General features: G+C 46.8%; 1 protein-coding gene across 2 annotated transcripts in view; it reads left to right on the forward strand.

Moving 5' to 3' along the window:
* Positions 1–27,740, forward strand: part of INO80 (INO80 complex ATPase subunit) — a 545,189-nt gene that overhangs the window by 362,909 nt on the left and 154,540 nt on the right. For both annotated transcript variants that reach the window (XM_086937360.1, XM_086937361.1), the window contains one exon: positions 24,947–25,172. In XM_086937360.1, the coding sequence (XP_086793486.1) occupies positions 24,947–25,172 (226 nt within the window). The remainder of the gene's footprint in view (positions 1–24,946; positions 25,173–27,740) is intronic.

Raw genomic sequence — 27,740 nt, forward strand, 5'->3', positions numbered from 1 at the left:
ATATATATATATATATATCTCGTTCTTTCTCTCTCTCCCTCAATCTCTCTCCCTCCCTCTCTCTCTCTCTCCCCCTAAGTCTCTCTGTCTCCACCTGTCTCCCTCACTCTGACTGTCTCACTCCCTCTCTCCCTCTGTCTCACTCCCTCTCTCCTCTGTCTCACTCCCTCTCTCTCGCTCACTCCCTCTCTCACTCACTCTGAATGTCTCACTCTCTATGTCTCCCTCTCCATCTCTGTCTCCCTCTCCCTCACTCTATTTCCCTCTCGCTCAATATCCCTCTCCCTCACTCTGTTTCCCTATCCCTCAGTTGCCCTCTCCCTCACTCTGTTTCCCTCTCCCTCAGTTTCCCTCTCCCTCACTCTGTTTCCCTCTCCCTCCCTCACTCTGTCTCCCTCCCTCACTCTGTCTCCCTCCCTCACTCTGTCTCCCTCCCTCACTCTGTCTCCCTCCCTCACTCTTAGCGGCTCCCTCACTCTTAGCGGGCTCCCTCACTCTTAGCGGGCTCCCTTACTCTTAGCGGGCTCCCTCACTCTTGGCGGGCTCCCTCACTCTCCTTCCCTCACTCTCCTTCCCTCACTCTCCTTCCCTCTCTCTCCTCCCCTCTCTCTCCTCCCCTCTCTTTCCTTCCCTCTCTTTCCTTCCCTCTCTCTACCTCACTTTCCTTCACTCTCTCCTTCCCTCACCCTCTCCTTCCCTCACTCTCTCCCTCCCTCTCCCTCCCTCCCTCACTCTCCTTCCCTCACTCTCCTTCCCTCACTCTCCTTCCCTCTCTCTCCTCCCCTCTCTTTCCTTCCCTCTCTTTCCTTCCCTCTCTCTCCCTCACTCTCCTTCACTCTCTCCTTCCCTCACCCTCTCCTTCCCTCACTCTCTCCCTCCCTCTCCCTCCCTCCCTCACTCTCCTTCCCTCACTCTCCTTCCCTCACTCTCCTTCCCTCTCTCTCCTCCCCTCTCTCTCCTCCCCTCTCTTTCCTTCCCTCTCTCTCCCTCACTCTCCTTCACTCTCTCCTTCCCTCACCCTCTCCTTCCCTCACTCTCTCCCTCCCTCTCCCTCCCTCCCTCACTCTCCTTCCCTCACTCTCCTTCCCTCACTCTCCTTCCCTCTCTCTCCTCCCCTCTCTCTCCTCCCCTCTCTTTCCTTCCCTCTCTCTCCCTCACTCTCCTTCACTCTCTCCTTCCCTCACCCTCTCCTTCCCTCACTCTCTCCCTCCCTCTCCCTCGCTATCTCCTTCCCTCGCTATCTCCTTCCCTCGCTCTCTCCTTCCCTCCCCCTCCCTCGCCCTCCCTTTCCCCTCGCCCTCACTCTCTCCTCGCCCTCACTCTCTCCTCACCCTCACTCTCTCCTTCCCTCACTCTCTCCTTCCCTCACTCTCCTTCCCTCCCTCTCCCTCCCTCTCCCTCGCTCTCCTTCCCTCTCTCTCCTTCCCTCTCTCTCCTTCCCTCTCTCTCCCTCACTCTCCTTCACTCTCTCCTTCCCTCACCCTCTCCTTCCCTCACTCTCTCCCTCCCTCTCCCTCCCTCCCTCGCTCTCTCCTTCCCTCGCTCTCTCCTTCCCTCCCCCTCCCTCTCCCCTCCCTCGCCCCTAGCCCCCACTCTCTCCTCACCCTCACTCTCTCCTTCCCTCACTCTCTCCTTCCCTCACTCTCTCCTTCCCTCACTCTCCCTCCTTCTCCCTCGCTCTCCCTCCCTCGCTCTCCCACCCTCGCTCTCCTTCCCTCGCTCTCTCCTTCCCACTCCCTCCTTCCCTCTCTCCCCTTCCCTCTCTCTCCTTCCCTCTCCTTCCCTCACTCTCACTCACTCTCTCCTTCCCTCGCTCTCTCCTTCCCTCACTCTCCTTCCCTCACTCTCCCTCCCTCTCACCTTCCCTCACTCTCTCACTCTCTTCTTCCCTCACTCTCACTCCTTCCCTCACTCTCTCCTTCCCTCACTCTCCCTCATTCACTCTCCCTCCCTCTCTCCTTCCCTCACTCTCTCCTTCCCTCACTCACTCTCTCCTTCCCTCGTTCTCTCCTTCCCTCGCTCTCCCTCTCCCTCACTCTCTCCTTCCCTCACTCTCTTCTCCCTCACTCTCCCTCCCTCACTCTCCCTCCCTCACTCTTCTTCCCTCGCTCTCTCCTTCCCTCGCTCTCTCCTTCTTCCCCCTCCTTCCCTCCCTCGCCCTCCCTCTCCCTCGCCCTCCCTCTCTTCTCGCCCTCTCCTTCCCTCACTCTCTCCTTCCCTCACTCTCTCCTTCCCTCACTCTCTCCTTCCCTCACTCACTCTCCCTCCCCCACTCTCCCTTTCCCTCATTCTCCTCGCCCTACCTCGCTCTCACTCTCCTCGCCCTACCTCGCTCTCACTCTCCCTCGCCCTCACTCTCCTTCCCTCCCTTTCCCTCCCTGTCTCCCTCCCTCCACCTTGCCCGTGTGTGCCCGGGCTGAGACTGGGCAGGCACACACACAAACACAGCCTCACCGGAGCACTTCACGGGTCTTCAAAAGACCATTCGTTTGTTAATGAGGCTTTGTCACCTCTTAGCCCCCCTGCAGCCCCACTCTGACTACGAAGGGAATCGCCCGGCCCCCACAGAGCAGCAGTCCGAGTCGCGCTGCCGCAGAGGTGTTTGCTGACACTGTAAACAAATTTTTTTTAAAACATGGCTACATGTCTGCAAGGTCCGGCGGGCCGCCAGGGAAGGCTTGCCGGGCCTCCACCGGCCCGCGGGCCGTACTATGAGTACCAGTGCTCTAGATCCTCTCTCTGCCCCTCTTTCTGAGGTTTTTCTCTTTCTTCTTTCTCTTGCCCAGCAGGGCTCTGCTCGGGGCACTATCAAGGGCTACCTTTCTGCTCTTTCAGCCTTTTTGAGGCTGCCTGATCAACCTTCTTTGTTCAAGTCCCCTATTGTTAATCGATTCTTGAAAGGCATCAAGCATACGTTCCCTCCTGTGCCCTTTGTGATGCCTCAGTGGGACTTGAACTTGGTTCTTACTTTTCTGATGTGCGCTCCCTTCGAGCAACTTCACAACTGTCCTCTCCGCCTTCTTACTTTGAAGACTGCCTTCCTGGTAGCCATCACCTCTGCCAGGAGAGTGAGTGAGCTCCAGGCTCTATCCTGTAAACCTTCTTTCCTTTCTGTCCATCCGGACAAGGTTGTGTTGCGGATTAGACCCTCTTTCCTGCCCAAGGTTGTCATGGCCTTCCACATCGGGCAGTCTATCACCTTGCCCACCTTCTTTCCGCCTCCGCATCCCTCGAGAGAGGAAGAGAGGCTCATTCCACTCGGGCCACAGCAACTACGACTGCCTTGGGCCGAGGAGTCCCCTTGCAGGATATTTGCCAGGCGGCTAGGTGGGCCTCGCTGCACACGTTTCCAAGACACTATTGCCTGGACAGCCAAGTCCGGAGGTATGGCTTCTTTGGCCGTTCCGTCCTCCAGGACTTTCTGGTGTGATTATTGGTTCGCAGACCCGCCTCCGGGGTTGGTATTGCTGGGGTATCTATTCTAAGGTAAGGAATCTATCACTAACGTGTCTCTTTCAGATGCACAAGTTACTACTTGTGTAACGATCTATCTGTAAGAGACATTAGTTAGTGATAGATTCCTTACTGACCCACCCATCTTCCCCGTTCTGCGAACCGATATCTAGGGTTAAGGTCATCCCCTTTCAGGGCCCTAGTTTCAAGGCAACAGGACGACGCCTACCGACGCGCAAGGTACTGCTACGCAAAAATTTTCGGATCCAGTCTGACGCCTGGGGATATTCTAAGGTAAGGAATCTATCACTAACTAATGTCTCTTACAGATATATCGTTACACAAGTAGTAACTTGTGCGTCGTAGTAAAAAAAAAAGAATGTGTGTGTGTGTGTGTGTGTGTATATATATATATATATATATATATATATATATATATATATATATATATATATATATATAGTGTTTAGGGAGGGTATGGGTTTTAGGTGGCAATGTTATTTTAGGGTTTAGGTTGGGTGTGGGTTTTTGGGTGGCAAGGGTATTTTTAGGGTTTAGGGAGAGTATGGGTTTTTGGGTGGCAAGGGTAATTAAAGGTTTAGGGTGGCTCTGGGTTTTGGGTGGCAAGTGTTATTTTAGGGTTTAGGGTGGGTACAGGTTTTTTAAGTGGTATGGGTAATTTTAGGATTTTGGGTGGGTATGGGTTTTTGGGTGCCAAGTTTTATTTTAGGGTGGGTATGCATTTTTAGGTGGTATGGAAATTTTTAGGGTTTAGGGGGTTGTATTTTTGGGTGGCATGGGTAATTTAAGGGTTTAGGGTGGGTATGGGTATTGGGTGGCAAGGGTAACAGTGATGTGAGTTGCTCTCTTTGGGTTCAGACTGTCTGGCTGCTTGGTGTTTCAGCCTATATAGCTGTGAAATATTTCTTAAGGGCTCCGGCATAGAGAATCTTACAGTATTGACGTTTTAACATCTAGGCACTGGTCAGATCAATAAAACGTGGTAACTATTGCACTGGGAGAAGCCTTCGCTACGACTTTGAGTAGAAGTTGTTGTTTTAACCATAGTAGTGATCTGGTGACCAAAAGATAGCTTTAAACAAACTCCCTGATTCTTTACTACATGGGGTAAGCTGCGGTTGGGAGTTTTCCAAGTTGAACCTTGTTGGCAGCTCCTTGACCAATTAAATTGCAAGCTGTTACAGAAGATAATCCAGATTTGAGGATTTCAGTCTTTGTACCGTTCAGGCAAATTTGGCTTTAGCTTTTCTTCATATAGAGGCATATGTGCTTCTGGCAATCCGGTATTGGTGTTTTTGTTCTGATCTTGGTGGATGCCCAAATAGACGAGGCATTAGACATTGTTTGTGATTGTTTGGTAGTTTAGATGAGATTGAGATATAACCTGGGGTAGTGTTCTTGTTTTGATGCTGAATACAAGAGTAGCAGTGGATGTCATCGTCAAGAGTAGATCGTCCATCCTATCAGTAATTGTTCATTCCTCAGTTTTGATCCACCTCTCGACACAACCAATTCCGTTTGCTAGGATAGCTCAGATGATTGAAGTGATCAAGTGAGGAAAGGAAACAACAGGGAAGGGGACCTGAAAAGAAAAAATATATATATAAGCAAACCATATAACCTATATGCCTCTCCACTCCTTCTCTGGAAGAGCGATTTGCATTTCATCATGCCTTCCTTCTTTCTCCAAAATATACTTAAGGTACATGTGCTATAAAACATACAAGCCTCACATCACGGGGAAGAACCCAACCACTTGATCACTAGGAACCCCTGTTAAGAATGTCCAGAAAATACCTTCATGTGCAGTCATTCATAGATAATTGAGCATATTTAACAGCATAGTGTAAACATAAACATGATCCAACTTTGCAACCCTCTTGTCTGATCTTGTGCTCTTGTAGTTGCCACGTTTTATTCCATGGCATCTGTGGTACCACACCCGAATAGACAAAAACATGGAAACTCTACGTTTCCCAAAATGTCATATGCTGTTCTAAATAAATCACAATGTACCGTCTTTAACATAAATTTCTATGTTGAATATTGTTGCATCTGACCAACGTGACTCAGTTGAGCAGACTTCCTCCACAACACTCGCATGCAGAGCACAGTCCGGCGAACCGGTCTTTCCAAAGATCCTTTATAGAAAAACAACATGAAAGGGCCAGCGGCAGTATATATTAGCTTCTTGAGAAATGAGAGTCCGATGCTGCCTACTATGTATTTTTTACCAAAAATACATAAAACTTTAATCAACCCCCCAGGGAGGCCAATCCTGTCAAGCTGCAATTCCCTTTATGAAAATGTATCTGATTATGTCGATTATTTACTGGCACCTATCGTCACCAATCTCATTTCCTACATAAAGAACACAGGAGATTTCCTACGAATCCTCTCAGATACGGGCTGGCAAAAAGACTGCTTCCTAGCCACCATCGATGTAGTCTCATTGTATACTTCGATCAGCCATGAAGTTGGACTACATGCATTGGAATACTTTTTAAAACAACGAAGTAGAACTTATTTGAAACACACACAAATGTTACTATAAATGGCAGAGCTATGTCTAAGAAATAATGTATTCATCTTCAACAGCCAGATGTATTCCCAAGCGTGTGGAACAGCTATGGGAATTTCGTTCTCTCCAAGCTACGCGAATCTCACCATTGGATGGTGGGAAAAGTTGGTAGCTTGGAGAGACGAAAATGAAAGGTACACTGCCAAAACAGAAATATGGCTAAGATTTATAGACGATCTGTTTATAATCTGGAGTGGCAGCCAGATTGAATTTATTGAATACATGAAAATCCTTAATGACAATGGCCTGCAATTTACATATACCATCAGTAAAAAAGAAATTCAGTATCTGGATGTCACTGTATACATTGAAAACGAGGAACGAAAAACAAAAGTATACAGAAAACCGACATCCACAAATATTCTACATGGATCCAGCTTTCACCCTCCACAATTGAAGAAAAGTGTTCCCTATGGGATCCCTATGGGCTCTCAGGATGAGAAGGAATTGCTCGGATGATCGTGGACTGGAGAAAATCAATGCGGAAACAAGGAATCGTTTCCAACACCGAGGCTACAAAGAAAAAGAAATCAAACTAGGAGAATACAAGGCCAAATCCATATCAAGAACGAAAACATTGGAAAGAAAAGAAAGGAAAACAGAAGATGACACAATTCGCATGGTGTTAACCTCCAGTAAGGAAAATTATGATATAATAAAAATCCTAAAAAAACATTGGAATATCCTCAAGAAAGACCCGGATATCGGACCAAAAATAGAGGAACAACCAAGTATATAGTACAGAAAAGCACCATCCCTACGTGACAAACTAGTGAACAGCCATCTAACAACAACCAAATCAGAAAAACCTAATTGGCTAACAGACCAGCAAAATCGATTTATACATTGCAACAAATGCAAAGCTTGTAAGAGTGGAGTGCACATGAAAGAAGTGAAAGACTACATGGGAAGGAAGGAATCACGTGTGAATCAACATACGTAGTCTATGTAATCATGTGCAAGTGCGGACTCTGTTACATAGGAAGCACTATGTGTCCTCTGAAAAAGAGGATACTGGAACACCTACGTGCAATACAAAATGAGGATATTAACTATGCAATTGTGAAACATCTGAAAATTACATGGTACAGATAAAACCAAACCAGAAATCAAATACTTTGGCTTTATAACTGTACCGAAAAAAGAAAGAGGAGGAAATAGAACGTTGCAAGTACGAAGGCTAGAATCACGTATGATCATAAGATTCAAGACCAATACCCCATTTGGGATCAATGGGGATGAAGAATTACACAGCCATCTGTAATCGCACGAGATGTGAGGTCGCACGAGTGTTAACATCGGAAATAAAAATCAGAAAGAAGAAAATTGCAAAAGGAAAAGGACTCAAAACGGATTCAATGGCGATAGCAATTGCGCTGAGCAAGGAATGTATAATATTGTAAATATAAACAGGCTAATGACAAGAGGAATTGAAGAATAACTTGAAATGGTGAAATATTAGTAAATGCACTAAGCAATGAAGAATAATAATTGATCAACACTAGGTACATAATTATCGCCTTATAGGAGAAGAATCAAGATACTTATACAAGAGCACTGAGCTGTAAAATAAACCAAAGCAATAACTGGAGTCAATTCCCTTTCTAAAAAACCAAACAAGAACCATGAACTGCACTGAAAAACTCCACATGTAAATAATCACCGCTGCTGAACAAGAAGCGCAAAAGACATTGAAAATACAACTCCCATAATGCCTCCTAATGGGCAAGGATGGGAGTCTTTATAAAGCGAAAGCGATGAAGGACTCACATACCGTGATCAAGACTGCGAGTCAGTTGAAACGCGTTGGTGGTGGTCGTTGGTGAAATTTGCATGCAATAAATTGCTAAAACGAAATACTTTGTTGGAGTGCGGTACTTTCCTAGAACAGGAACATTTGATGTGGCGATATATATATATATGTATATATATATATATGTGTGTATATATAGGTGTATATATATGTATATGTATATATATATATATATATATATATATATATATATATATATATATATATATACATATATATACACACACACATATACTTTGAAAAAGACTTGAGAGGTCGAAACGCGTCAGTTTGAATAAAAAAAATCATCAAAGGTTTTACCTTTCAGTGGGGCTTTCTTGTTTGTGCAGCGGCGAGAACAAAATGACAAGCTGATTCCCACCACAGAACTACCTGTGATTTCTAGTGACGTAGCTTGGTGGTTTCAGTCAGTAAGACCACATGAACCAAGCCAGCGGGCTTTTTAGGGCTTCATCCTTTGTGCTGGATCAAGAAAAAGGCCTGACCTATATTTTGTATTCAGAGTAGTACAGGAGCGGATTTCAATGAATTGCAACATGGGAACGCTGTTCCAGTAGATTCTACTAACTTCGCCCTCTGATTAACTTGTGTGCAAATGTACAATATGTAGATATATGAAACGCCTAGGAGTAAATGGAATTTACAGAATTATTCCAAGATGGCTCCTGGGAACCTGCCTATGACTGCCACAGCTTCCCATGCAAACTTTTGAGATGAGGAAATTACTCCAGGTGAAGGAGGCATCCTATGGAACTCTGTTTCTGGATTTTTTAAATAAATTTGACAAAATCATCAACACGTTAAGTTATTCAAACTGTACGCAAAAGTGTACGATTTGTAGATTCAGCTTTTTTTGTGAATCAGGCAGATACTGTACAGAAATAATATATTTCGTATGAGAACATTGTTGTATGGAAGAAGTCACAGCAACCATACAGGAGTATAATAAAAAAGGTATATTTATTAAGAGCTACGGATATCAGCTGGTGTCCCTCTCCAGGCTAGCAAGCAACTGCCATACCAGGCAAGAAGAGAGAACACCGAAGTGGGGAAGGATCCAAAAGGAATGAACAGATTAAAGGGGCAGTGAACAGAAAGTAATAAAGCATGAAAACAAGATACAACATATCCTCATTTCTTCGGTTGAAATGACATAAAGGAAAGAAAGGAAAGGAACCCGCAAACAACCAAAAAAAACCAAAACTAAGGGTCATCACAATAATAATCCTGCCAGTAAGAACGAGGTTTCCTGGTTTTGCTCGTTGAGCCGCGACCCTCTTCAGAACAAGCATCAACCACAGCCTTCCCACTTACAACCACATCACCCGCATCCACATAAGCATGTCTTTTGTAAAGAGCAACTCTTCTAAGATTCCAGTGTCACCATTGTCCAAAACAACATACCTTTCATGAACCGATTTAAACTTGTACGGCCCCCTAAACTTAGTCAAACCACCCGAAATCCGCCCAGGTTTCACTTTGACCAAGTCATTCACCCTGATTCTGTGAGGGAAATCCGGTACCGATTTTACAGCCTTCTTCACCTCACTTGGATTCCCCAAACTCACACACTCCTTCATCCATGCCGGAATTAACTTTGTGCCAGCTGGACGACGCCTCATCACAGTGAAAGGAATCATACCAGAAGAATAATTCTCGGTCGTGCGGTATGCCCAAATCAACTCCTCCACCATGCATTTCACAGAACCGCCAGTAGCCATAGCCATTTGGATTGCACCTTTGACCATGCGGTTAGCCCTCTCGACCATTCCATTACTCTGTGGGTTGTAAAATGATGTCCTACTATGAACAATCCCGCAGGCACACAGAAACTTTCTCATTTCCTCAGAGGTTAACTGAGTCCCGTTATCTGTTATAAGTTTCAAAGGAAACCCTTCCTCCCTGAAAATCTCAGTTAACAGTTGAATTGTCACCCTAGTGGTTATTTCCTTGCAAAACTTGACAACTAACCACCTAGAATAAACATCAATCAGCACAAGGGCAAATCTCAGATCCACAGTAAGGCCATTGAAAGGACCTACAAAATCCATACAAACAGAATGCCAAGGAGCAAGAGGATCCTCAATAGAGCCATGAGGTACCTGACTGCCCAACTTTAGCCTCTTCTCACTCTCAAAACAGTCAGAACACCTCTCAACCCAATCAGAAACATGTTGCTCCATTGACGGCCACCGGAAATATTCCCTCAACCTTTTTTTGGTGAGTGACTGACCCAAATGGCCTTCGTGTGCCAACTTGAACAGGGTGAACCTCAAATCTTGTGGAGGAATAAACTTGTCACCCTTCATTACCATATTCTGCTCTTTGTCCAAAATAGACAGTTCATCTAACACCTTCAAAAATGGCCTGACCTCACACTCAAGAGTGCTCTCCCGCCTGGTCCCCTTAACAATCAATTCCTTCACCTTATGCAACACACCATCACTTGCCATGCTCTCATCCCATCTCTTCTTTCCTATTGCACTGGAACAGAACTCAACTACATCGTCAACCGGTGCCACCGAACCTTCACACAAAGATGACTCAACACCAGCCCGATCAACCTCCTGCCAGGGTAGCGGAAGTCTCGACAAACCATCTGCCAAGTTATTCTTCCAACCGGAAATATACTCCACCTTGTACAAATACTCTTGCAGTCTTGCAGCCAACCTTGCTAACCTTGCCGAGCCTTTTCCAGCTCCACCCGGCGACAATATCCTCACTAAGGGCTTGTGGTCAGTCTGTAACCTGAAAAGAGATCCCCACAGATACATCCTGAAATAAGCACACCCCCATGCCGCAGCAAGTGCCTCTCTCTCTCTCTATTATGGAGTAGTTCCTCTCCGAAACAGTAAGGGACCTGGATGCAAACGCTACCGTCTTCAAACCAGAAGGATGAACCTGGGCAAGCACAGCACCCAAGCCAACACCGCTTGCATCAACAGTCAATACGGACTCCATGTTAGTATCGAAAGGTGTCAAAATACCAGCTTCACATATCTCTTTCTTAATACCAACGAACACACTCTCCTGTTCTTGTCCCCAACTAAACTTACAACCCTTCCTGAGCAAAAGTCTTATTTTCTCCGTCTTATCTGCAAAATTGCGAACAAATTTCGCGTAATACTCTATGAGACCGAGAAACGACCTCCACTGATCCCTATCGACGGGTGCTGGTGCCTTCCGTATGGATTCCAACAAATCACGCTTTGGCCTCACCCCATCCGCCGACAAGGTATAACCCAGGTACTCCACCTCTTCCACCGCAAACTTGCATTTATCTTTCCTCAAGGTCAACCCAACCAACTCCATCTTATTTAACACTGCCTTCAAGATTACATCATGCTCCTCTTTTGTTCTGCCAAACAACAACACGTCATCTTGAAAATGAACAACGTTTTCCACACCACTCAACACCGAACCCATCATCCGCTGGAACACTCCTGCTGCCGACGCCAACCCGAGCGGCATCCTAGTAAATTGGAAAATGCCTTCAGACGTGATAAACGCCGTCAGATGTTTCGACTCCTCATGGAGTCTGATCTGATGATAGGCACTCCGCAAGTCTAACTTTGTGAAGAATCTGCCACCTTTCAATAACAGCACCAACTCATTGATATTAGGAAGAGGGAACCTATCCACGATAATATTACGGTTAAGTGTGCGCAAATCAACACAGAATCTGTATTTGCCATCAGATTTGGTCGTAATCACAACTGGCGAAATCCAACTTGAGGTTTCTATCTGCTCAATGACCCCTTGTTCCAACATTTCGCTCAACATCCTTTTTACCTCACCCCTAGCTACAATGGGTACCTTCCTGACCTTATGTTGCAAAGGAACGGCATCCGGTTTTAACATGATCCTATGCACATAGCCTTTCAACTCACCAATCTCTTCTTTAAACAACTCAGGCATCCCATCAACAATCGACAAGGTGGGTACTTCATCCACCACCATCACTTGATCATCGGCCATCGGATTCAACACACTATGTAGATCGTACTGGTGTCCCCAACCCAATATGGCTGGGCCAGACTGGCCAACGTACACCTTACCCCTCACAGTTCTGCCTTTGAATTAAATATTAGCAGACATAAACCCCACAATCTCAATCCTTTCACCTTGGAAACCACCTTTATTGATATCTTTTTGTTCCAACTCAACCTTTGGCCAATTCACACAAAATAAGCACACGGGAATAATGGTCCAAAACGACCCTGAATCCACCATCAACTCAACTTGCACACCATCAATCTCAAACATCGCCTTTGGTCTCACCCGCCTCCTAGGATTCATATCCAACTCCTCATCACTCACACACAAAATTGTATTCGCTCCCTCAACGCTATCAACCGTAGCGACATCAGCTTGTTCTTGTTGAACAACAGCAATCTTTCCTCTGGAAACAAACTTGCACATTCTTGAAAAGTGTCCCCGCTTTCCGCATTTCAAACAATCTTTGTCTAAGGCAAAGCATTTTTTATAATCAGCAGTGTGGTACGTGCTGCCACACCTTGAACACATTCTATCTCTACTCTTATAAGAGTCACCGTTACCATAAGCATTATTCAGCTTTTTGCCTACATACTTCTCATTCTTCTCATAGGATTTCTTTCCACCCACAGCTCCCACTTCCACAACAATATCTACACACGACACATTCTCTTTTGAACTATCCTTGCGTTCCATCTCCTTCATGCATGCACCAGATTCTTCAACTATCTTAGCAATGTCAATGGCATTCTGCAAAGAGGGATTCTTCGCCGCCTACAGCTTCTCTTGCATCTTCTTGTTCCCACACTGGACGATAAGCTGATCTCTAATCATTTCATCCCTGATGTTCCCAAAGTTGCATTTCAACGATAACTCTTGTAGGCGAGTAACAAATTGGTCCACACTCTCCCCTTGGTGCTGAGGCTGCGTGTAAAACTTGTGTCTTGCCATAACTATGTTAACTTCTTTAGAGTATCTTTTCTTTAAACGAGCTTTAGCCTCCAAATACACATTTGTAATGACTCTTCCCTCTGCGTTAGTTCCTGGGGACAAAAATTTAAAAGCGTGTTGTCCTTCTTTCCCCAAGGTGCTCAATAATAGTGCCCTTTTCCTCGTAGCACTGAAGTCCTTGCCATCAATTGCCTCGATGTAATTCTCGAATACCTCAATCCATTCCTCCTTTTCTATGGGAGGGTCCCCACTTTGCTGTAGGAATAATGGTGGCATAACTACACTATTGCTTTCCATTTTCGTCGTTATGCTTATATTGTGCCTTCACTGTTCCCCAAAAACAATTTCGTGACAAAGTCTTAATAATTTTTTTATAAAAAAAAAATTAGACTGCTATTCCACGGCTTACGCTGCCCCCTGCGCGCTACTGGAGATAATAATCACTTAATGTTACTCACGGGACTGCTTTCGCTCCGATATTTCCCGGAGCTGTCTCTCCCTTCGTGCTCGTCTGACGTTACTTAGCAACCATTTGTGTTGAAGGAAGCAAAAATATGGCCGCCGTCACGTAATGAATGCGTCAGGACGCAACGTGATGAGCCAGGAGGGGCTGCTGCTCTCTCTCGTCAGAGGAACAACAATGGCAGCGTTCTCTAAGGCAGCGTTCTCCAAAGGAACCGCGACTCGTGCCAAGCATTGGAGCCTCTTTTAAATGTCGCACAATCGTGGCTGTGGCCTCAGGTAAGCGTTACAGCCTCGATTCAATCTCGCACTAGGTCCGACAATATACATCCAAAAGTTGGCACAGACAAAGTTGTTGTCCTCGATGCACGAATGAGTGAGATTAAAAAAAAAAAAAACAGTACTCACTCCGTGATTCCTTAAATCCACAGCCGTACTCTCTGGCCTCTCCAATATTCAATCCAGAGTAAACCAAACACAGTCTTGACTAATTCAATTTAGTCACGCAGCACAGTAGTTGAGCATGGAAAACAAATTCCTCTTTGCCAGTAACTCAGCGTTACCGGATACACGCGTGGTTCTCTCCACCAGCTGGTAACACATCCATCAGTAGCTTCTCCTCGAAATGCTAGCCTTCCATCGCCAAAAATGTTGTATGGAAGAAGTCACAGCAACCATACAGGAGTATAATAAAAAAAGGTTTATTTATTAAGAGCTACGGATATCAGATGGTGTCCCTCTCCAGGCTAGCAAGCAACTGCCATACCAGGCAAGAAGAGAGAACACCGAAGTGGGGAAGGATCCAAAAAGAATGAACAGATTAAAGGGGCAGTGAACAGAAAGTAATAAAGCATGAAAACAAGATACAACAAACATCCTATTCGCCCCACTCTGAATGTTAGAACTGTCCATCGAAAGTGTGTATTTATGCATAAATTGCTGCCATCAAGTGTCACCGAGCTGCAATATTACAGAGTGTTGTGTATGCAGTGAACGGATTTACTTCTAGTTTGTCCTGCTTTAGCGCACGTTAAAGGTGGTGTAAAGAAGAGGCGGTAACCTTGGACGCACAAGCCACAGCCACGGTATTACATAGTAATTGCAAATATTAAATGGTAATTACAAAGTAATTATACGGTACTCAAAGCGAGATGGTATCAGAGCCTTTTTCTGGAAGGCGTTGCTAATGCAGCGTTTATACAGTCGGATTGTACTGATGCAGCCATTGGACTTGGGTGGTGGGGTCTTCTCTTTGTATCACCGGCTTGCTAGCACTGGTGCTTTAATCTGAACATTAATATGCGCCCTCTTCTCTGAAAATAACTATTTTTTTAATCAACATGTATGGTTGCGACACAAAACTTTCTTCCAACAGTAACTTTGGCTTACCCGAGAAAATCACTGAGTGAGTAAGTAGTTAGGAGTAAGTGACGCCTACTCGCAGAAATATCTTTGGGGTTGAGGCCCTTTATTTTGAAGAAATGCCTTTCCACCAGCATCTGCGTATGCATTTCGCTCCGTTTCAAACACTGAGTATTTGCATGGGCTGTTGGTCTGCAGCGTCCCTGGGCGTGTATGGGTTGGAAGAGGGGTGAGCTTCTCCTTCACGCTTACTGCTTCATTTGGCTGATATGAGCGCGTGAAGAAGTGGCGTGTCTCCGTCACGGTTGAGGTGGAGCGCGCGAGGGCAGTGACGCGTGAACCGCGCGCCGCCAGGAAGTGGATGCATTGTTTGTTGGCACCATGGATCAAATACCTCGTACATTGACTATTTAAGTGCTCTCAGAGGATGGGTCCGTTCATATAGGACCAAAAGGGTGTGGAGGTGATATAAAGGTAAAATCATCTTTTCACCTGATTCCGTCAGTAGGTGGCAGTCTAATACAACAATCAAGCATTTGACGCACACAGAAAACGTTTACTTTGTTTATATCCCTTTGTTTCAGGATTTATTTTACCAAGATTGTTAGTTTTTTGTGCTTTTTTGTTTTGTTTGTTAAACCCTTTCCATGCACTACGTGCAATAGTTTCTCAGTGTTTCTTACAACTTCCAAACAGTTTTAGCTCCCCTGACCACCAACCACAAAGACTTATCATTGGTCCTTCCAGACTCTTCATTGGTACAACGCACGTTCACATAATTTTTATCAGGTTGTACAACCAAAATACAGTATAATATTCTAGTAATCAAACCAGATTAGCATTGCTGGTGTTTCATATCTCATAGTCTCTGTAGCTCTAATTTCTTCACGTTGAAACACAGTATGTGTGGTTTGTGTGCATGGAGAATGTAATTGTGTTTTCCATGCAGAAATGATCCTTCCGTCTACCCTCGCAACAAACACGTACATAATTTGTGCATAGGCATGGTTTCCTGCTGATCAATAGTATGTACGCTTCCTAGGATCCACTTATGCTAATGAGAGCGAAAACGTACGAGGAGGTTACAGGTCACAGAAGTTTCGCCTCGTCCGCACCATAGTAATGAGAAGACTGACGTTAGTTGTATTTGGGTTGGGTGTAGTTAGGGTACTTTTGACTCTATGTTCTGCTAGTTGATGTCTTATGAAGGCTCGGGTTAGAAGGAACGGAACAGGCACCCATATATCGTCTTTGTAGCTGACCTCTGTACCAGACAATGCAAAAAGTTTATTGGCAGCTTTTAAAAGAAAATGTATTAACATTTTATGTTGTCCCTATGTTTTGTGATTGTCTCCTCAAGAGAGAGGAACGAAAGGCAACGTGGTGCTATTGTTTCCTCTTACATTTTATGGAACTTTTCAGTGTCCTTACAGAAAGGGGCCACCGCGTGTAAATCAGCGCTGGCCAAAGGGGTCGTTAATCCGTGGCGAGGCCGTGCTCAGACGCGAGTCCTATACCCACTGACTGACTCAAGCTGCTCCGATCAGAAGGCCAGCTTGACCAAAACTGGTCTCTGCTGGAGTTTCTGTCCAGAAGGGAGGTGGCCTGACCGCTCAGGCCGAGCTGCGTCTATTTAAAGGCAAAGGGTGTTGTAGGTGAAAGCTATCAGTGCAGCCGTGTTTCACCCACACGAATGGAAACTGACCCTCCTTATGTAATCAGGGTCCTATGGAGAAAAGAAGAGAGGTTAAAAGAAAGAACGGAACAACTAAGCAGAGTCTTGATTTTGGAGTAATTCTCTAGTGTTGTTCGTGGGTTACCAGGCTCGCTGTAGGTTGCTTTCCCCTTGTACTGATACCTCTGTTCTAAGGAAAGCAGACTTCAGACATGTCTGCTATGCCAAAGGCACGAGTTCCTCCATATTCTGTTGAATAAAACTGTCAGGTTTGTATTCAACTGACTTCACTCGCTAGGGGTTTTTGTACTCATGCAAGCACCGAGCCTAGGTTTAGTTGTTTTTTTGCCTCTTTCTCTCTGGTTCATATTTTTCCACTCCCCAGTGTCACGTCGTCTCGCCTGACCTTTGAGACAGGACAGGCGAGCAGGAAAAAGGAAAAGGAAGTGAGGTAACAGGAAGCAGTATTCCTAGTCTGTAAGGCAGTCTGAGGCTGCCAGGCAATAAAGCAAGACGTAGAAAGTAGCCCCTGTCTCGGTGTGTTCATTTCATCAAAGGGTGAGCTTGACAATGGCGACGAGGGTGGGATGTCCCTAACACCCACAAACCTAACACCACCCAGCCGAATGAAGCGGCCGACCACCGAGCTCAGCAGCCTGCCTGCCGGTAGCGCGGAGAGCGCGAAGATCTAAACTGACGCCGGCGCTGCCAACATCCATACAACGCCAGAGGCGCGGATCTGAACATCCGCCGAGTGGCCCAAGCAATCCCTGCCTGCTGCAGTGAAAGCTGAATATCACCCACGGAGGAAGGGGAGCGCGTATGCCAGAGCGCTACCCCACGTGGTCCCGACTCGAGCACAAGCCGACTCGACCTACCTAAAGATCCTGACGCGAGGGAGAAGCTGCCTGCATTCGCAGCTGAGAGCGGAGGGTGAGTCCCGACCAGCAGCCCCCAGCGACGCTGAACCTGAAGGAAGACAAGGCTCTCAGCAAGATCCTCGGCACAAGTAAGACGCGAGACGTCCCGCGCGGCGGCCATTTTGAAGTCAGGCGCCGGCGCTTTACACGGCACACGCCTAAGTAATGGCGGCCATCTTGAGGTCAGGCGCCATTTAAGAACTACACATTCTAGCCAAAAAGAGCGCGAAAACACAACTACACAGGTCTGAATGCTCTCAAAGCCTACAGTTGACAGGCAACACGTGCAGATTGCAATACAAAGCGCACACAGAGCCACAGAGGACCCTGGAAATTCTCTAAAGAGACTGCGACCACTGCACATCCAGGCAAGCTCATTCATTCCTCCGAAGGGACAGTACAGATGTCCGACATACCTCCTGATAGCTCATCCAGTAGCACGAGCCCAACGCAAGCAGCCACAGCGGCTCCACAACCAAACCCAGGGGGTTCTTCGTCCACCCCGCCTACTCCAGGCGACGCATCAACCATGGCCAACAACCCCATTGGAGCGTCCTTCATGCGCCAACCGCTGCCCCTACCTCTAACACCAGGCAACAGCATGGGCCCCACGTGGAAACGGTGGAGTGAAGACTTCGAGGACTACATGATAGGGTCCCGAGTGGAAGACTCAAAACAAAAAATAGTAGCCCTAAGAAACCTCGTTGGTCCGGACATTGCACAGATCATCAAAGAACTACCAAATATAGCAACCGCCACCTATGATGAAGTAAAACTTGCTCTTGACAGACGATTCCTTCACAAACGCAATGTGGACTATGAACGGCACACCTTTCATCTAGCCGCACAAGACAAAGACGAATGCATGAGTGATTTCATCATGCGCATCAGGAGGCTAGCCCAATATTGCGACTTCGACAACTTCAAAACTGAAGATGCCCTGAGACTCCGCATCATCAGTGGATGCTACTCCGAAACCCTCCGTCGACGACTGCTCAAGAAACCGCATTCGTTGGAGGAAATTGAAGAGCTGACCAGGATAAACGATCAGGCAGAAGACTATGCCAAGCGAATGGGCACGCAGAAATCCGACCACAAAGATCACCACGCACTACGCGTTCAGTCACACCGAACATCCAAATCATCCAGGCCCACGTCGAGCTCTCACAAATCTCATTCTTCCCGAAAGGCACCATCCAAAGGAAGCTCGCGTCACTCCACATCGGCCAAGTCTGCGCCCACCTGTTACCGATGTGGTCAGGATTACCCACACTCAGGACAGTGCCCAGCAATTGGCCAGCGGTGTCATCGCTGCGGGCGAGACAATCATTTCGAAGTGGCGTGCCAAGCCAAGCGGTCACCCCACACATCATCGACCAGAGGCCGTGACACTCGCCATCGTGACACCCGCCATCATGCCAGGGCTATCAAAGGAAGAGACAGCCGATCCTCCAGCTCATCAAACTCCAGTGCCCGGTCTGCCTACTCTGGCCAGTCCAGAAGCCGCTCCGAGAGCCTCCATCGGACCAGGCATCACGCATCTGAATCCTATCGATCACGCAGAGACACATCCAGCGGGTCTTCCTCATCGCGCACCCCGACATCTCAAGATAGCGATGAATACATTTGCATGGTATCTGACCCGGACCGTCTAAAGCGATACCCGAAACTGGACATCCTCATAGGCGACCATCCGGCGAAATTTGTCCTGGACTCAGGAGCATCATTAAATTACATCTGCGCCCTGGAATACTATAACATGAAACAAAAGCCAAAATTGTCTCCTGCTGCTGTCCGCATCTTTACCTGGATGTCACGTAAGCCCCTGCCGTGTCTAGGTCGATTCCACACCACCCTCACTTTCAAAGACCGGACAGTTGACGCATATATCCATGTGGTAGAGGGTCCGGATGTGGCGGACTGCCTCCTCAGCCTACCAACGGCAGAAAGACTCAAACTAGTAGAGCTCCTCTACATGACAGAAGATGCTCCAGACATTATAGCAAAATTCCCAAACCTCTTTAAAGGCCTTGGAAGACTAAACCACTTCAAAGTAAAGCTCCACATCAATGAGAAGGTGACGCCCATCGCTCAACACCATAGAAAGGTACCGTTCCACCTCCAACAAGCCGTGGACGATGAATTACAGGATCTACTCCAGACTGACATTATCGAACGCACGTCAGGACCCACACCATGGGTGTCCCCGGTTGTGGTAGTCCCCAAGAAAGGACAAGACAATAAAGTCCGCCTGTGTGTTGACATGCGTGCACCCAACACCGCCATCGAGCGGGAGCGTCATCCTGGGCCACACATCAGTGATATGATTACGAAGTTAAATGGAGCCACTGTCTTCTCAAAACTTGACCTTAACAAAGGCTATCACCAACTGGAGCTCCATGAAAAATCAAGATACATCACCACATTCACTACGCACCAAGGCCTGTTCCGATACAAACGGCTGAACTTCGGCATCTCTTCGGCTGCCGAGATCTTCCAAGAAGCCATCAGACGGGTCATTCAAGGCATCCCCAATGCTTTTAATTACAGCGATGACCTACTGGTATTCGGAAAAGATAAAACCGAACATGACACAGCGCTGGACAGAGTCTGTCACGCCCTGCTGACTGCAAACCTGACTCTCAACGCCAGCAAATGTGAATTTCACAGAGACACCCTAAAATTTTACGGACATATCTTCTCCAAGGAGGGGATGCGACCCGATCCAGAGAAGGTAGTAGCACTTGCAGACACCCCGAAACCTTGAGACGTAAGTGACCTTCGCTCCTTCTTAGGCATGGCGAGCTACTGTGCGCGATATATTCGCGACTACGCCACGATCAGCTACCCCCTACGTGAACTTACTCGCCAGGTCCAATCCTTCGACTGGACTGAACCATGCCAACTAGCCTTCAACACCATCAAGCAAGCTGTGGGGTCCGCCACGAACCTGGCGTACTTTGACACCAAGAAAAAGACAGAAATCACAGTCGACGCCAGCCCAGTGGGCCTGGGCGCCATCTTGGCCCAATACCGGGATGATTCAGACCAACGCCACATCATCGCGTATGCAAGCCGCAGCCTCACGGACACTGAAAAAGCCTACTCTCAACCGGAGAAAGAAAGCCTCGCTGTAGTGTGGGCCTGTGAACATTTCCACTTGTTCGTGTACGGCAAGCACTTCACAATCATCACAGACCACCAAGCTCTCATCACCATCTTCGGCAATCCCAACGCCAAGATGCCACCTCGTATCGAACGGTGGGGCCTACGCTTGCAAGACTACATATTCACGATCATACACAAACCCGGCAAAGCTGAAAACCCGGCTGATTTCATGTCGCGCCACCCCGTGGCCGGAGCCCGGAACGCCCTGTCTGTAGCTGATGAATATCTCCATTTCGTCATTGACGCGGCCTGTCCACCCACAGTCCCCATCGCCGCAATTCAAGAAGCATCCACGTCTGACCCGCTCATTCAAGATGTCATGGCTCGCATCCGCACGAACTCCTGGAGGGACGTGCCACAGGACTCCGACTCCATGCGGCAGGATTTGGCCGCATTTCAACGAGTGCGTGATGAACTTTCCATCAGTGACAACGGCCTTCTTTTGAGGGGGGGAAGGATTGTGATTCCCCTCAACCTGCGCCAAGGAGTCGTCAATTTGGCACACGAGGGACACCGAGGCATCAACGCAACCAAGAAAGCCTTAAGAGAACGCGTGTGGTTCCCCACACTTGACCACATGGTAGAAACAACCCTGAAAGACTGTATGACTTGCCAAGTGGTCAGTCGGGAAGAACCCCCAGCACCACTACTAATGTCAGACCTCCCGGAAGGGGTATGGCAGCAAGTAGCAGTTGACTTTTTCGGACCACTGCAATCAGGACAATACATCATTGTCATCATGGATGAGTACTCCCGGTTCCCCTTTGCACAGCTAATACCATCAACTCGAGCAACGACAGTAATCCCAGTGCTGGATGAAACCTTTGCTGCATGGGGCATTCCACTCCGAGTAAAAACAGACAACGGACCACCTTTTAACGGACATGATTTTGCAAACTTTGCTGCACATCTTAACTTCAAACACAAGAAGATCACCCCACTATGGCCACAAGCCAATGGCATGGTGGAGCGGTTCATGGGGACACTCAAAAGGGCGATTCAACAGACTGAATTAACTCACAGAGATGTCCAACAGACATTAAATGAAGTGTTACGAGCATATCGGAACACTCCGCACAGCACCACCAATCAATGCCCAGCCACTGTGATGTTAGGCAGGACACCACGGACTCGACTTCCCATGGCAGATCCCGCGCCCCAACAGCGGCCTGTCACCGTCGACCACAACACGCTAGTCGAGATAGATCACAGGAATAAACACCGAATGAAGACCTACGCTGACCAACGAAGACATGCCAAAGACACTAACATCCAAGAAGGAGACTGGGTGATTGTCCGGAGTGATCGGCGCGCCAAGGCAGATAGCCGGTACCTCGACATCCCCTTCCAAGTTGTCAAAAGGAAAGGGACCATGATTACAGCCAAATCGGATCATAAACAGATAACGAGAAACATCTCGCACTTCAAGAAATGCAACCAGAATTCCCGACGAGGGACCTCGTCGAGCCAAACCTCAAGCGAGTCTTACAACCACAGTGACAGCAGTGACCAAAACATCCACAGCCCGGCCAGAACTGTGGAAGTCACAAGACGTCAGAGCTCACCGCTGAAACAAGAGAGACGCCCCCATCGCCTCATCAGGAAACCTCGACGATTAGTAGAGGAGATGTAGCAGAAGCAAGACTTTGTGAAACAGGGGAGATGTCACGTCGTCTCGCCTGACCTTTGAGACAGGACAGGCGAGCAGGAAAAAGGAAAAGGAAGTGAGGTAACAGGAAGCAGTATTCCTAGTCTGTAAGGCAGTCTGAGGCTGCCAGGCAATAAAGCAAGACGTAGAAAGTAGCCCCTGTCTCGGTGTGTTCATTTCATCAAAGGGTGAGCTTGACACCCAGTGATCTTGAGTCAGGCCTAGCTGCTAGCCTTTGTAATTTGTTGCTTTGATGAGTTCAGTTTTCTTCCAATTGCCAAAGTCCCATAGCAGGAGCACACAGATCTGAAACTGAGTCCCTGACGAGGCAGGAGGGTACACGAAGACCTAAGCACCCTCCCCGCGGCCTGCTGTGCAAGCGCAATGGCAGGTGTGCAGTGGCAGGTGTGCAACGGCAGGTGTGCAGCGGGCTGTGCAGTAGTCTGTGGTGCAATAATGGACTTTAGAGGCCAGCATTCCGCTCGGCCGGTCATTCATTCATTCGCTCCCCGTGGACTGCACTGTATTTGAAATATTCACCACGCACTGTACTGCTGAGATGGTTTTGAGGTGTCCAAACTGATCCTTTTCAGGCGGCGCTCAGTACAAAAGACGCCGAATATCAGCTCTTTGTTGTGCACTCAAGTAAGACACGGATGACAGCCAATTGTTTCTGTACAGGGCCCGGTACAACCCAAAATAAGCCCTGGCAAACATTTTCAAAGCAGCCCCAGGCTGCGGGCGGCCAGAGGGGCACGGCTGCCAGTCCTGCCCTGCTCTTCAGTGGTCCACGAATTAAAGGATCCGTTCAGCGTGGCACCCTCTTGTTGAAATAGTGAGACCCCCCTCCCATCGTGCAACCTGCAGGCTCCTCTGAATGTCCCTTACACCTGGAGCACACCCCTTCCCGGGGCTGGGCTTGCAGTGGTTTGCGTCTACCTTTTATCTGCCTTGGCGAACAGCCCCGGCGTGAGCCTGACTCGGGGAGATAAGAGGCTCCGCAGACTTCACAAAGGCAGGCTTGTGTGCCAGGGCCAGCTTGTTATCAGCAGGGCGTGCTGACGTCTGAACGCATTGCAGGTTGACAGGCAACTGCCCCGCGCGCGCCTTACAGACAGCCATAAAGAGGAGGCGACGGGGATTGGCTGGGATAGAGCGGGGCTCAGAAAGCCTGATTGGACGCGAGGTGTTTCTGAAACTGGCAGGGGCAAAGAGCTGCATGAAGCGGAAGATAAGGGAGGCAAGCAGCCAATCACTTGGCTTGAAGTCTTCATATGCAGTGGAAAGCACGGAGACTTGAGCCATTCATGTTGGAGACTGCTTTGATTATATGGCTCCTTAGTGCCTTTTTTCTTTTCTTTTTTCCCCATCTTCCAGTTCCTTTGAAACATAATTTCTAACCTGCACCACAGATCCACGTTTCTGAGGTGCACGAGAATCCTTATGCAAAGTGTCCTGCGTATTTGTATGAGGCCTTATTGTGCAGCACTCAGACACTTGAGGTTGCCTGGTCAATTCTTCTGACACACTCTGCAGCAGTTTCCGCCCCCCATTGACAAGCTATATGTGCATGATTGGTGACCTTCGTAGTAGAATGATGCAAGATGTCCACGATCTTTCTCAAGACTAATTCTAAAAGATTCTCTGCAATAGATCCTCTGGTTCTATTACATAAAGCAGGATTTTTAAAATCTGGGTGCTCCTGAATGTTTTACTAATCCAGAATCTATTAAGCTAAAGTGCAAGCTACAAATACAACATTTGTTTTTTTGATCTTTGCAGCAATGAAAGACTACATCCTGTCCAAAATGTACAGTATTTTTAATGTCCCTTTAATTACTACTCATAATTTAGAGTCTTATTTGGTTGTTGTCTGCAATCCATACTACAGATGTTATAGTCACCCAGTGACTATGTGTCTCCCCAGAGTACTATGCGCTTTATATAGCTTTGCACTTTATACAGCGCACAACACAACACATTTTACATGCCACTGCTATTGGAAATCACAAGTTAGGCTTACAATACCTACAGCGTCTTGAGCCCCTGGAACTTTGTTATGCCATGACTCAATTTATTCGTGAGGCCTTAGCAGTTAGGAAAAGATATGAAAGTCTACTATGATCATATTTTATTGATGTATTCTGTTCTTTTTTTTCGTTCATGATATCAGTCTTATGAGCAGCAGGGATGAACTAAATAAATTTTATGGCATGCTATCTGAGACCTGATCTGATGCAATGTTTTGAAATGTTGTATTTTTAGTGTTTTAATGTATATCTTGTCGCGTTTGTTTTTTTTTAAATGTCCTACTGCCCTGTACTTTTGTTGTACTGTTGCCGAAGAAAGTTTAGTCCTCAATTTTCTTTATAGTACAATGCCTTCTGAATAAGCACTTTAAATATAGTTAGCACCAGTAAGTTCTAGAACTTTCTGGTTTCTTTTTTCAGTTTAACGGTCCTGCATTTAAAATTTGTAAATAAAAACCCGTAGTCTTATGTATATTGAAGTTTGTGTGCGTTTACCTGTCCCTTTCTGTGCCTAAACCTGAAGTTAACAACAACCCACGCTACAAGTGTACCAAGGGAGTCGCTTGGTTATACAGTTGGAATATGGTAATACCTGCAGCCCTGGCTGGCCATGGTAAACACATGTACTCACCAGGGATACTGCCCTTCAATCATTTCTCGAGAGCTGTAGAAAGGACCTGGTGTGACACTGCTAACAAATCGCCTTAAGAATGTTAAATGTGTTGCAGTTTTGACTCCCAGATTAGATTGGTGGTGGGTAAATATGAAAGTGACATTCTCTGTTTTGAATATGAAAGGTACAATTTTTTCATGATGTTTATCCTGTTGTTACCTACCTCTTTAACACCATGCTCCTTATGCTTCAGATCACCAGTGCGCTGCTGGATTTCTACTGCAATGATCGAAGCGCGGAATACGATCGCAAGGCGATGCGAGATGGAGGAAACCTGGTTGCAAAGCAGTGTGCCATGTATGGCTCACCTGAACTAGCAGCTGATTGGTCGAACAGGCGTTTTCACTTTTATCCAGAAGGCCCTGGAGGATTGTTGGCGGTCAGACCCCAGAATGGCTGGTCTTTCATCAGGATACCAGGTGGGTGACCTCCAATAAGTGGTGTGCTATGTGGTAGCTGGAAGTCTTAAAGGTTCAAGACATGGGGCGGTCAAAAGAAGATGTAACTTACTAGTGATTCTTTGAAAGGCTGAGTGTCTTCTTGCATTGACTACAGCTTAGAGAAAAATGTCTGTTTGAACATGATGTTATTAGTGAAATAAAGACTAAAAAGAATTAACCATTGGGCCCATCTAGTTTGGAATACATTTAAGTAGTTTTGATTGGGGATGTTACACTATATTGCCGATATTTTCACTTCGTTAACCCCATGCATGCTGCCGCGATTCCGCCCCTGTGCGGCAAAATCGCGAGTGGGCGGGTTTATGACGGCCCCCAGCCGTCATCCGCACACGTGCGCCGTAGTGCATGACGGATGGGGGCCGTCATCAGCATGCAAGGGGTTAAATGGTTGATTGCAATAACAAAGAGCTGAAGGGCACCAGTGAACAATTGTAAAGTGTCTGGTTCGGCAATGCACCGTGTTCAGAACTCTTGATCTGTTTGAGCTAGAAACAGTATTTTTTTGTTAAAAGTGATGCAGCGGATAATGGATTATGTGGCTCTAGTGACCGGTTCCTTTGTACTAGTTAGGTCTCGCACCTGCGATACAGGGCGAAAGCCCTGTCGCAGCGAGACCTATTGCTGTCGGCTCTGCTTACAAGGAGCCAAAAGGCAGACAAGCGATGGGCACGCGCAGCATGCCGGAATCGGATCAGGTCGCGCGCGTAAACACGCGCTCCGATTCCGGCATGCTGTTCACATACATACACACACACACACACACATACACACACACAGACGCGCGCGCACCTACACGCACACACCAGCGCACACATACAGACACCCTCCCACCACACACACAAGCGCACACATACAGAGACACACCCCCCCTCTGCCGCCAACACCCCCAATAAAACTAAGCCCCACTCACCGCATAGGCGCCACTCCGGACTTCTGCAGCCTCCGCAGGGCTCTCCCTCTGGCATGGGAGCCCCGCGTCACCACTGCTCCTCTCTGGGCCAGCCACTCTATGGGCCCGGGCTTCAGAAGATGGAAGTCCCGCCCCCACAACAGGTTTCGGTTTCGCTCACATCTTGTTTAACAGCTTTCTTCAATGCTTGTTTTTTTAGTGACGCTGGTTATATGAAGTTCACTCAGCAGAGTTCTCATGGTCCTCTGCAAGATGCAACACTGGGGCAAAAGATTCTCATTAAAGGACCCTTACTGGTGATTGTAATTTTTACAGAAACTCTCTATATGCACCGTCCCACAGTATGGTTGCAATTAGAAAAACTGCCAACAATTGGATTTGGGGAACATTTGTATTTTCCATACAAGTCTCTAGCCAAGAACTGTCCCCTTCTTTTTAGGACTGGTAGAGAGACCTCTTTAGCTGTCGCTCGCCTCATGTAATCAAAAGAAATCATAAAAAATACTTACACGTGTATATATACGTAGAGGGGCTTTGTTTCATCTCTCGTCATCGATTTGCCTCCTCGTTTGCCCTGTACGTTTTGCTTCTACCCACCCCAGTATACAGCATGGGGCAATGACTGGGTCAGCCCACTTCGCTCATTGGCTCCTTTACACGGAGTGATTTTGCTTCACACATGTGCACATCTGCATAAAAAAAGCACACTTTTAGTGCCAGGGCTGGTGAGGCAGTTATCCTTATTTTTTTTTAAAGTTTTAATTTATTTAAACTATTTCTTTAGGTTACAATAATTCTAAGCCAACATTACCATTTCTTTGAATCGATAAGAATGATTTATTCTGTTGTAAATTAAAACAACACACATTTATGTATCTGTTCTATGTACACATGCCTGCTAGGAAGTTCATGCACTGGAATTTTAAACTTGTTTTTAATTCAGAATTTTAATTACAAGTTTATAGCAGACAAGTTTAGGCAGCAACATGTTTTTTAATTGTTATTTTTCTGGCATATGCTGCTGTATAAAATCTAGTAACTACACTTGCTTGGCCAAGGCCAGACCTCCTGGCTTTGCCAGTGCTTGTAATTGTCGTCCAAACTCTGCTATATATTCTCAAATATGCAAGCCATCCATCCAGATTTTAATAGCTTTGTTTTTATTCCAGACATCTAGGTTAGTGGCAAGTAAGATTGGTGACTTTCTTTTAACACCTCTAGGATCAAAGCTTAGCTATTTTGGTGTTGCCTGGTTTACACCTATTCTGAAAGCCTTTCTGGACAAACTGTTGTCATATCCAAGACCTCTGCAAGGGGCTACTTCTGTGTCTATTTCCAGAGCTTACATCCTACAGAGCTCAGACTCTAGTTTTACTCTTCTTCAGTGTAATAGGAAAGAAGGGAAAAAGACAAGTCTCACCACTTTGTGTCATAATATAAGTTAAAGAAAACCGTGGTTCCTATTATAAGATAACAGTATTATTGCTGATTGGTACCTCATTTAATGAAAAAAACCACACAGACCATGATTAATGATGGGTGCCAGTGCCCTCTTTAGTGCAAGACACACGGGCGAATAAGGTGATAAGTGTGTGTATCAAGTGAACAAGAAATCG

This window comes from Lissotriton vulgaris, chromosome 9 (genome assembly GCF_964263255.1).
Source record: "Lissotriton vulgaris chromosome 9, aLisVul1.2, whole genome shotgun sequence".
Taxonomy (NCBI): Eukaryota; Metazoa; Chordata; class Amphibia; order Caudata; family Salamandridae; genus Lissotriton; species Lissotriton vulgaris.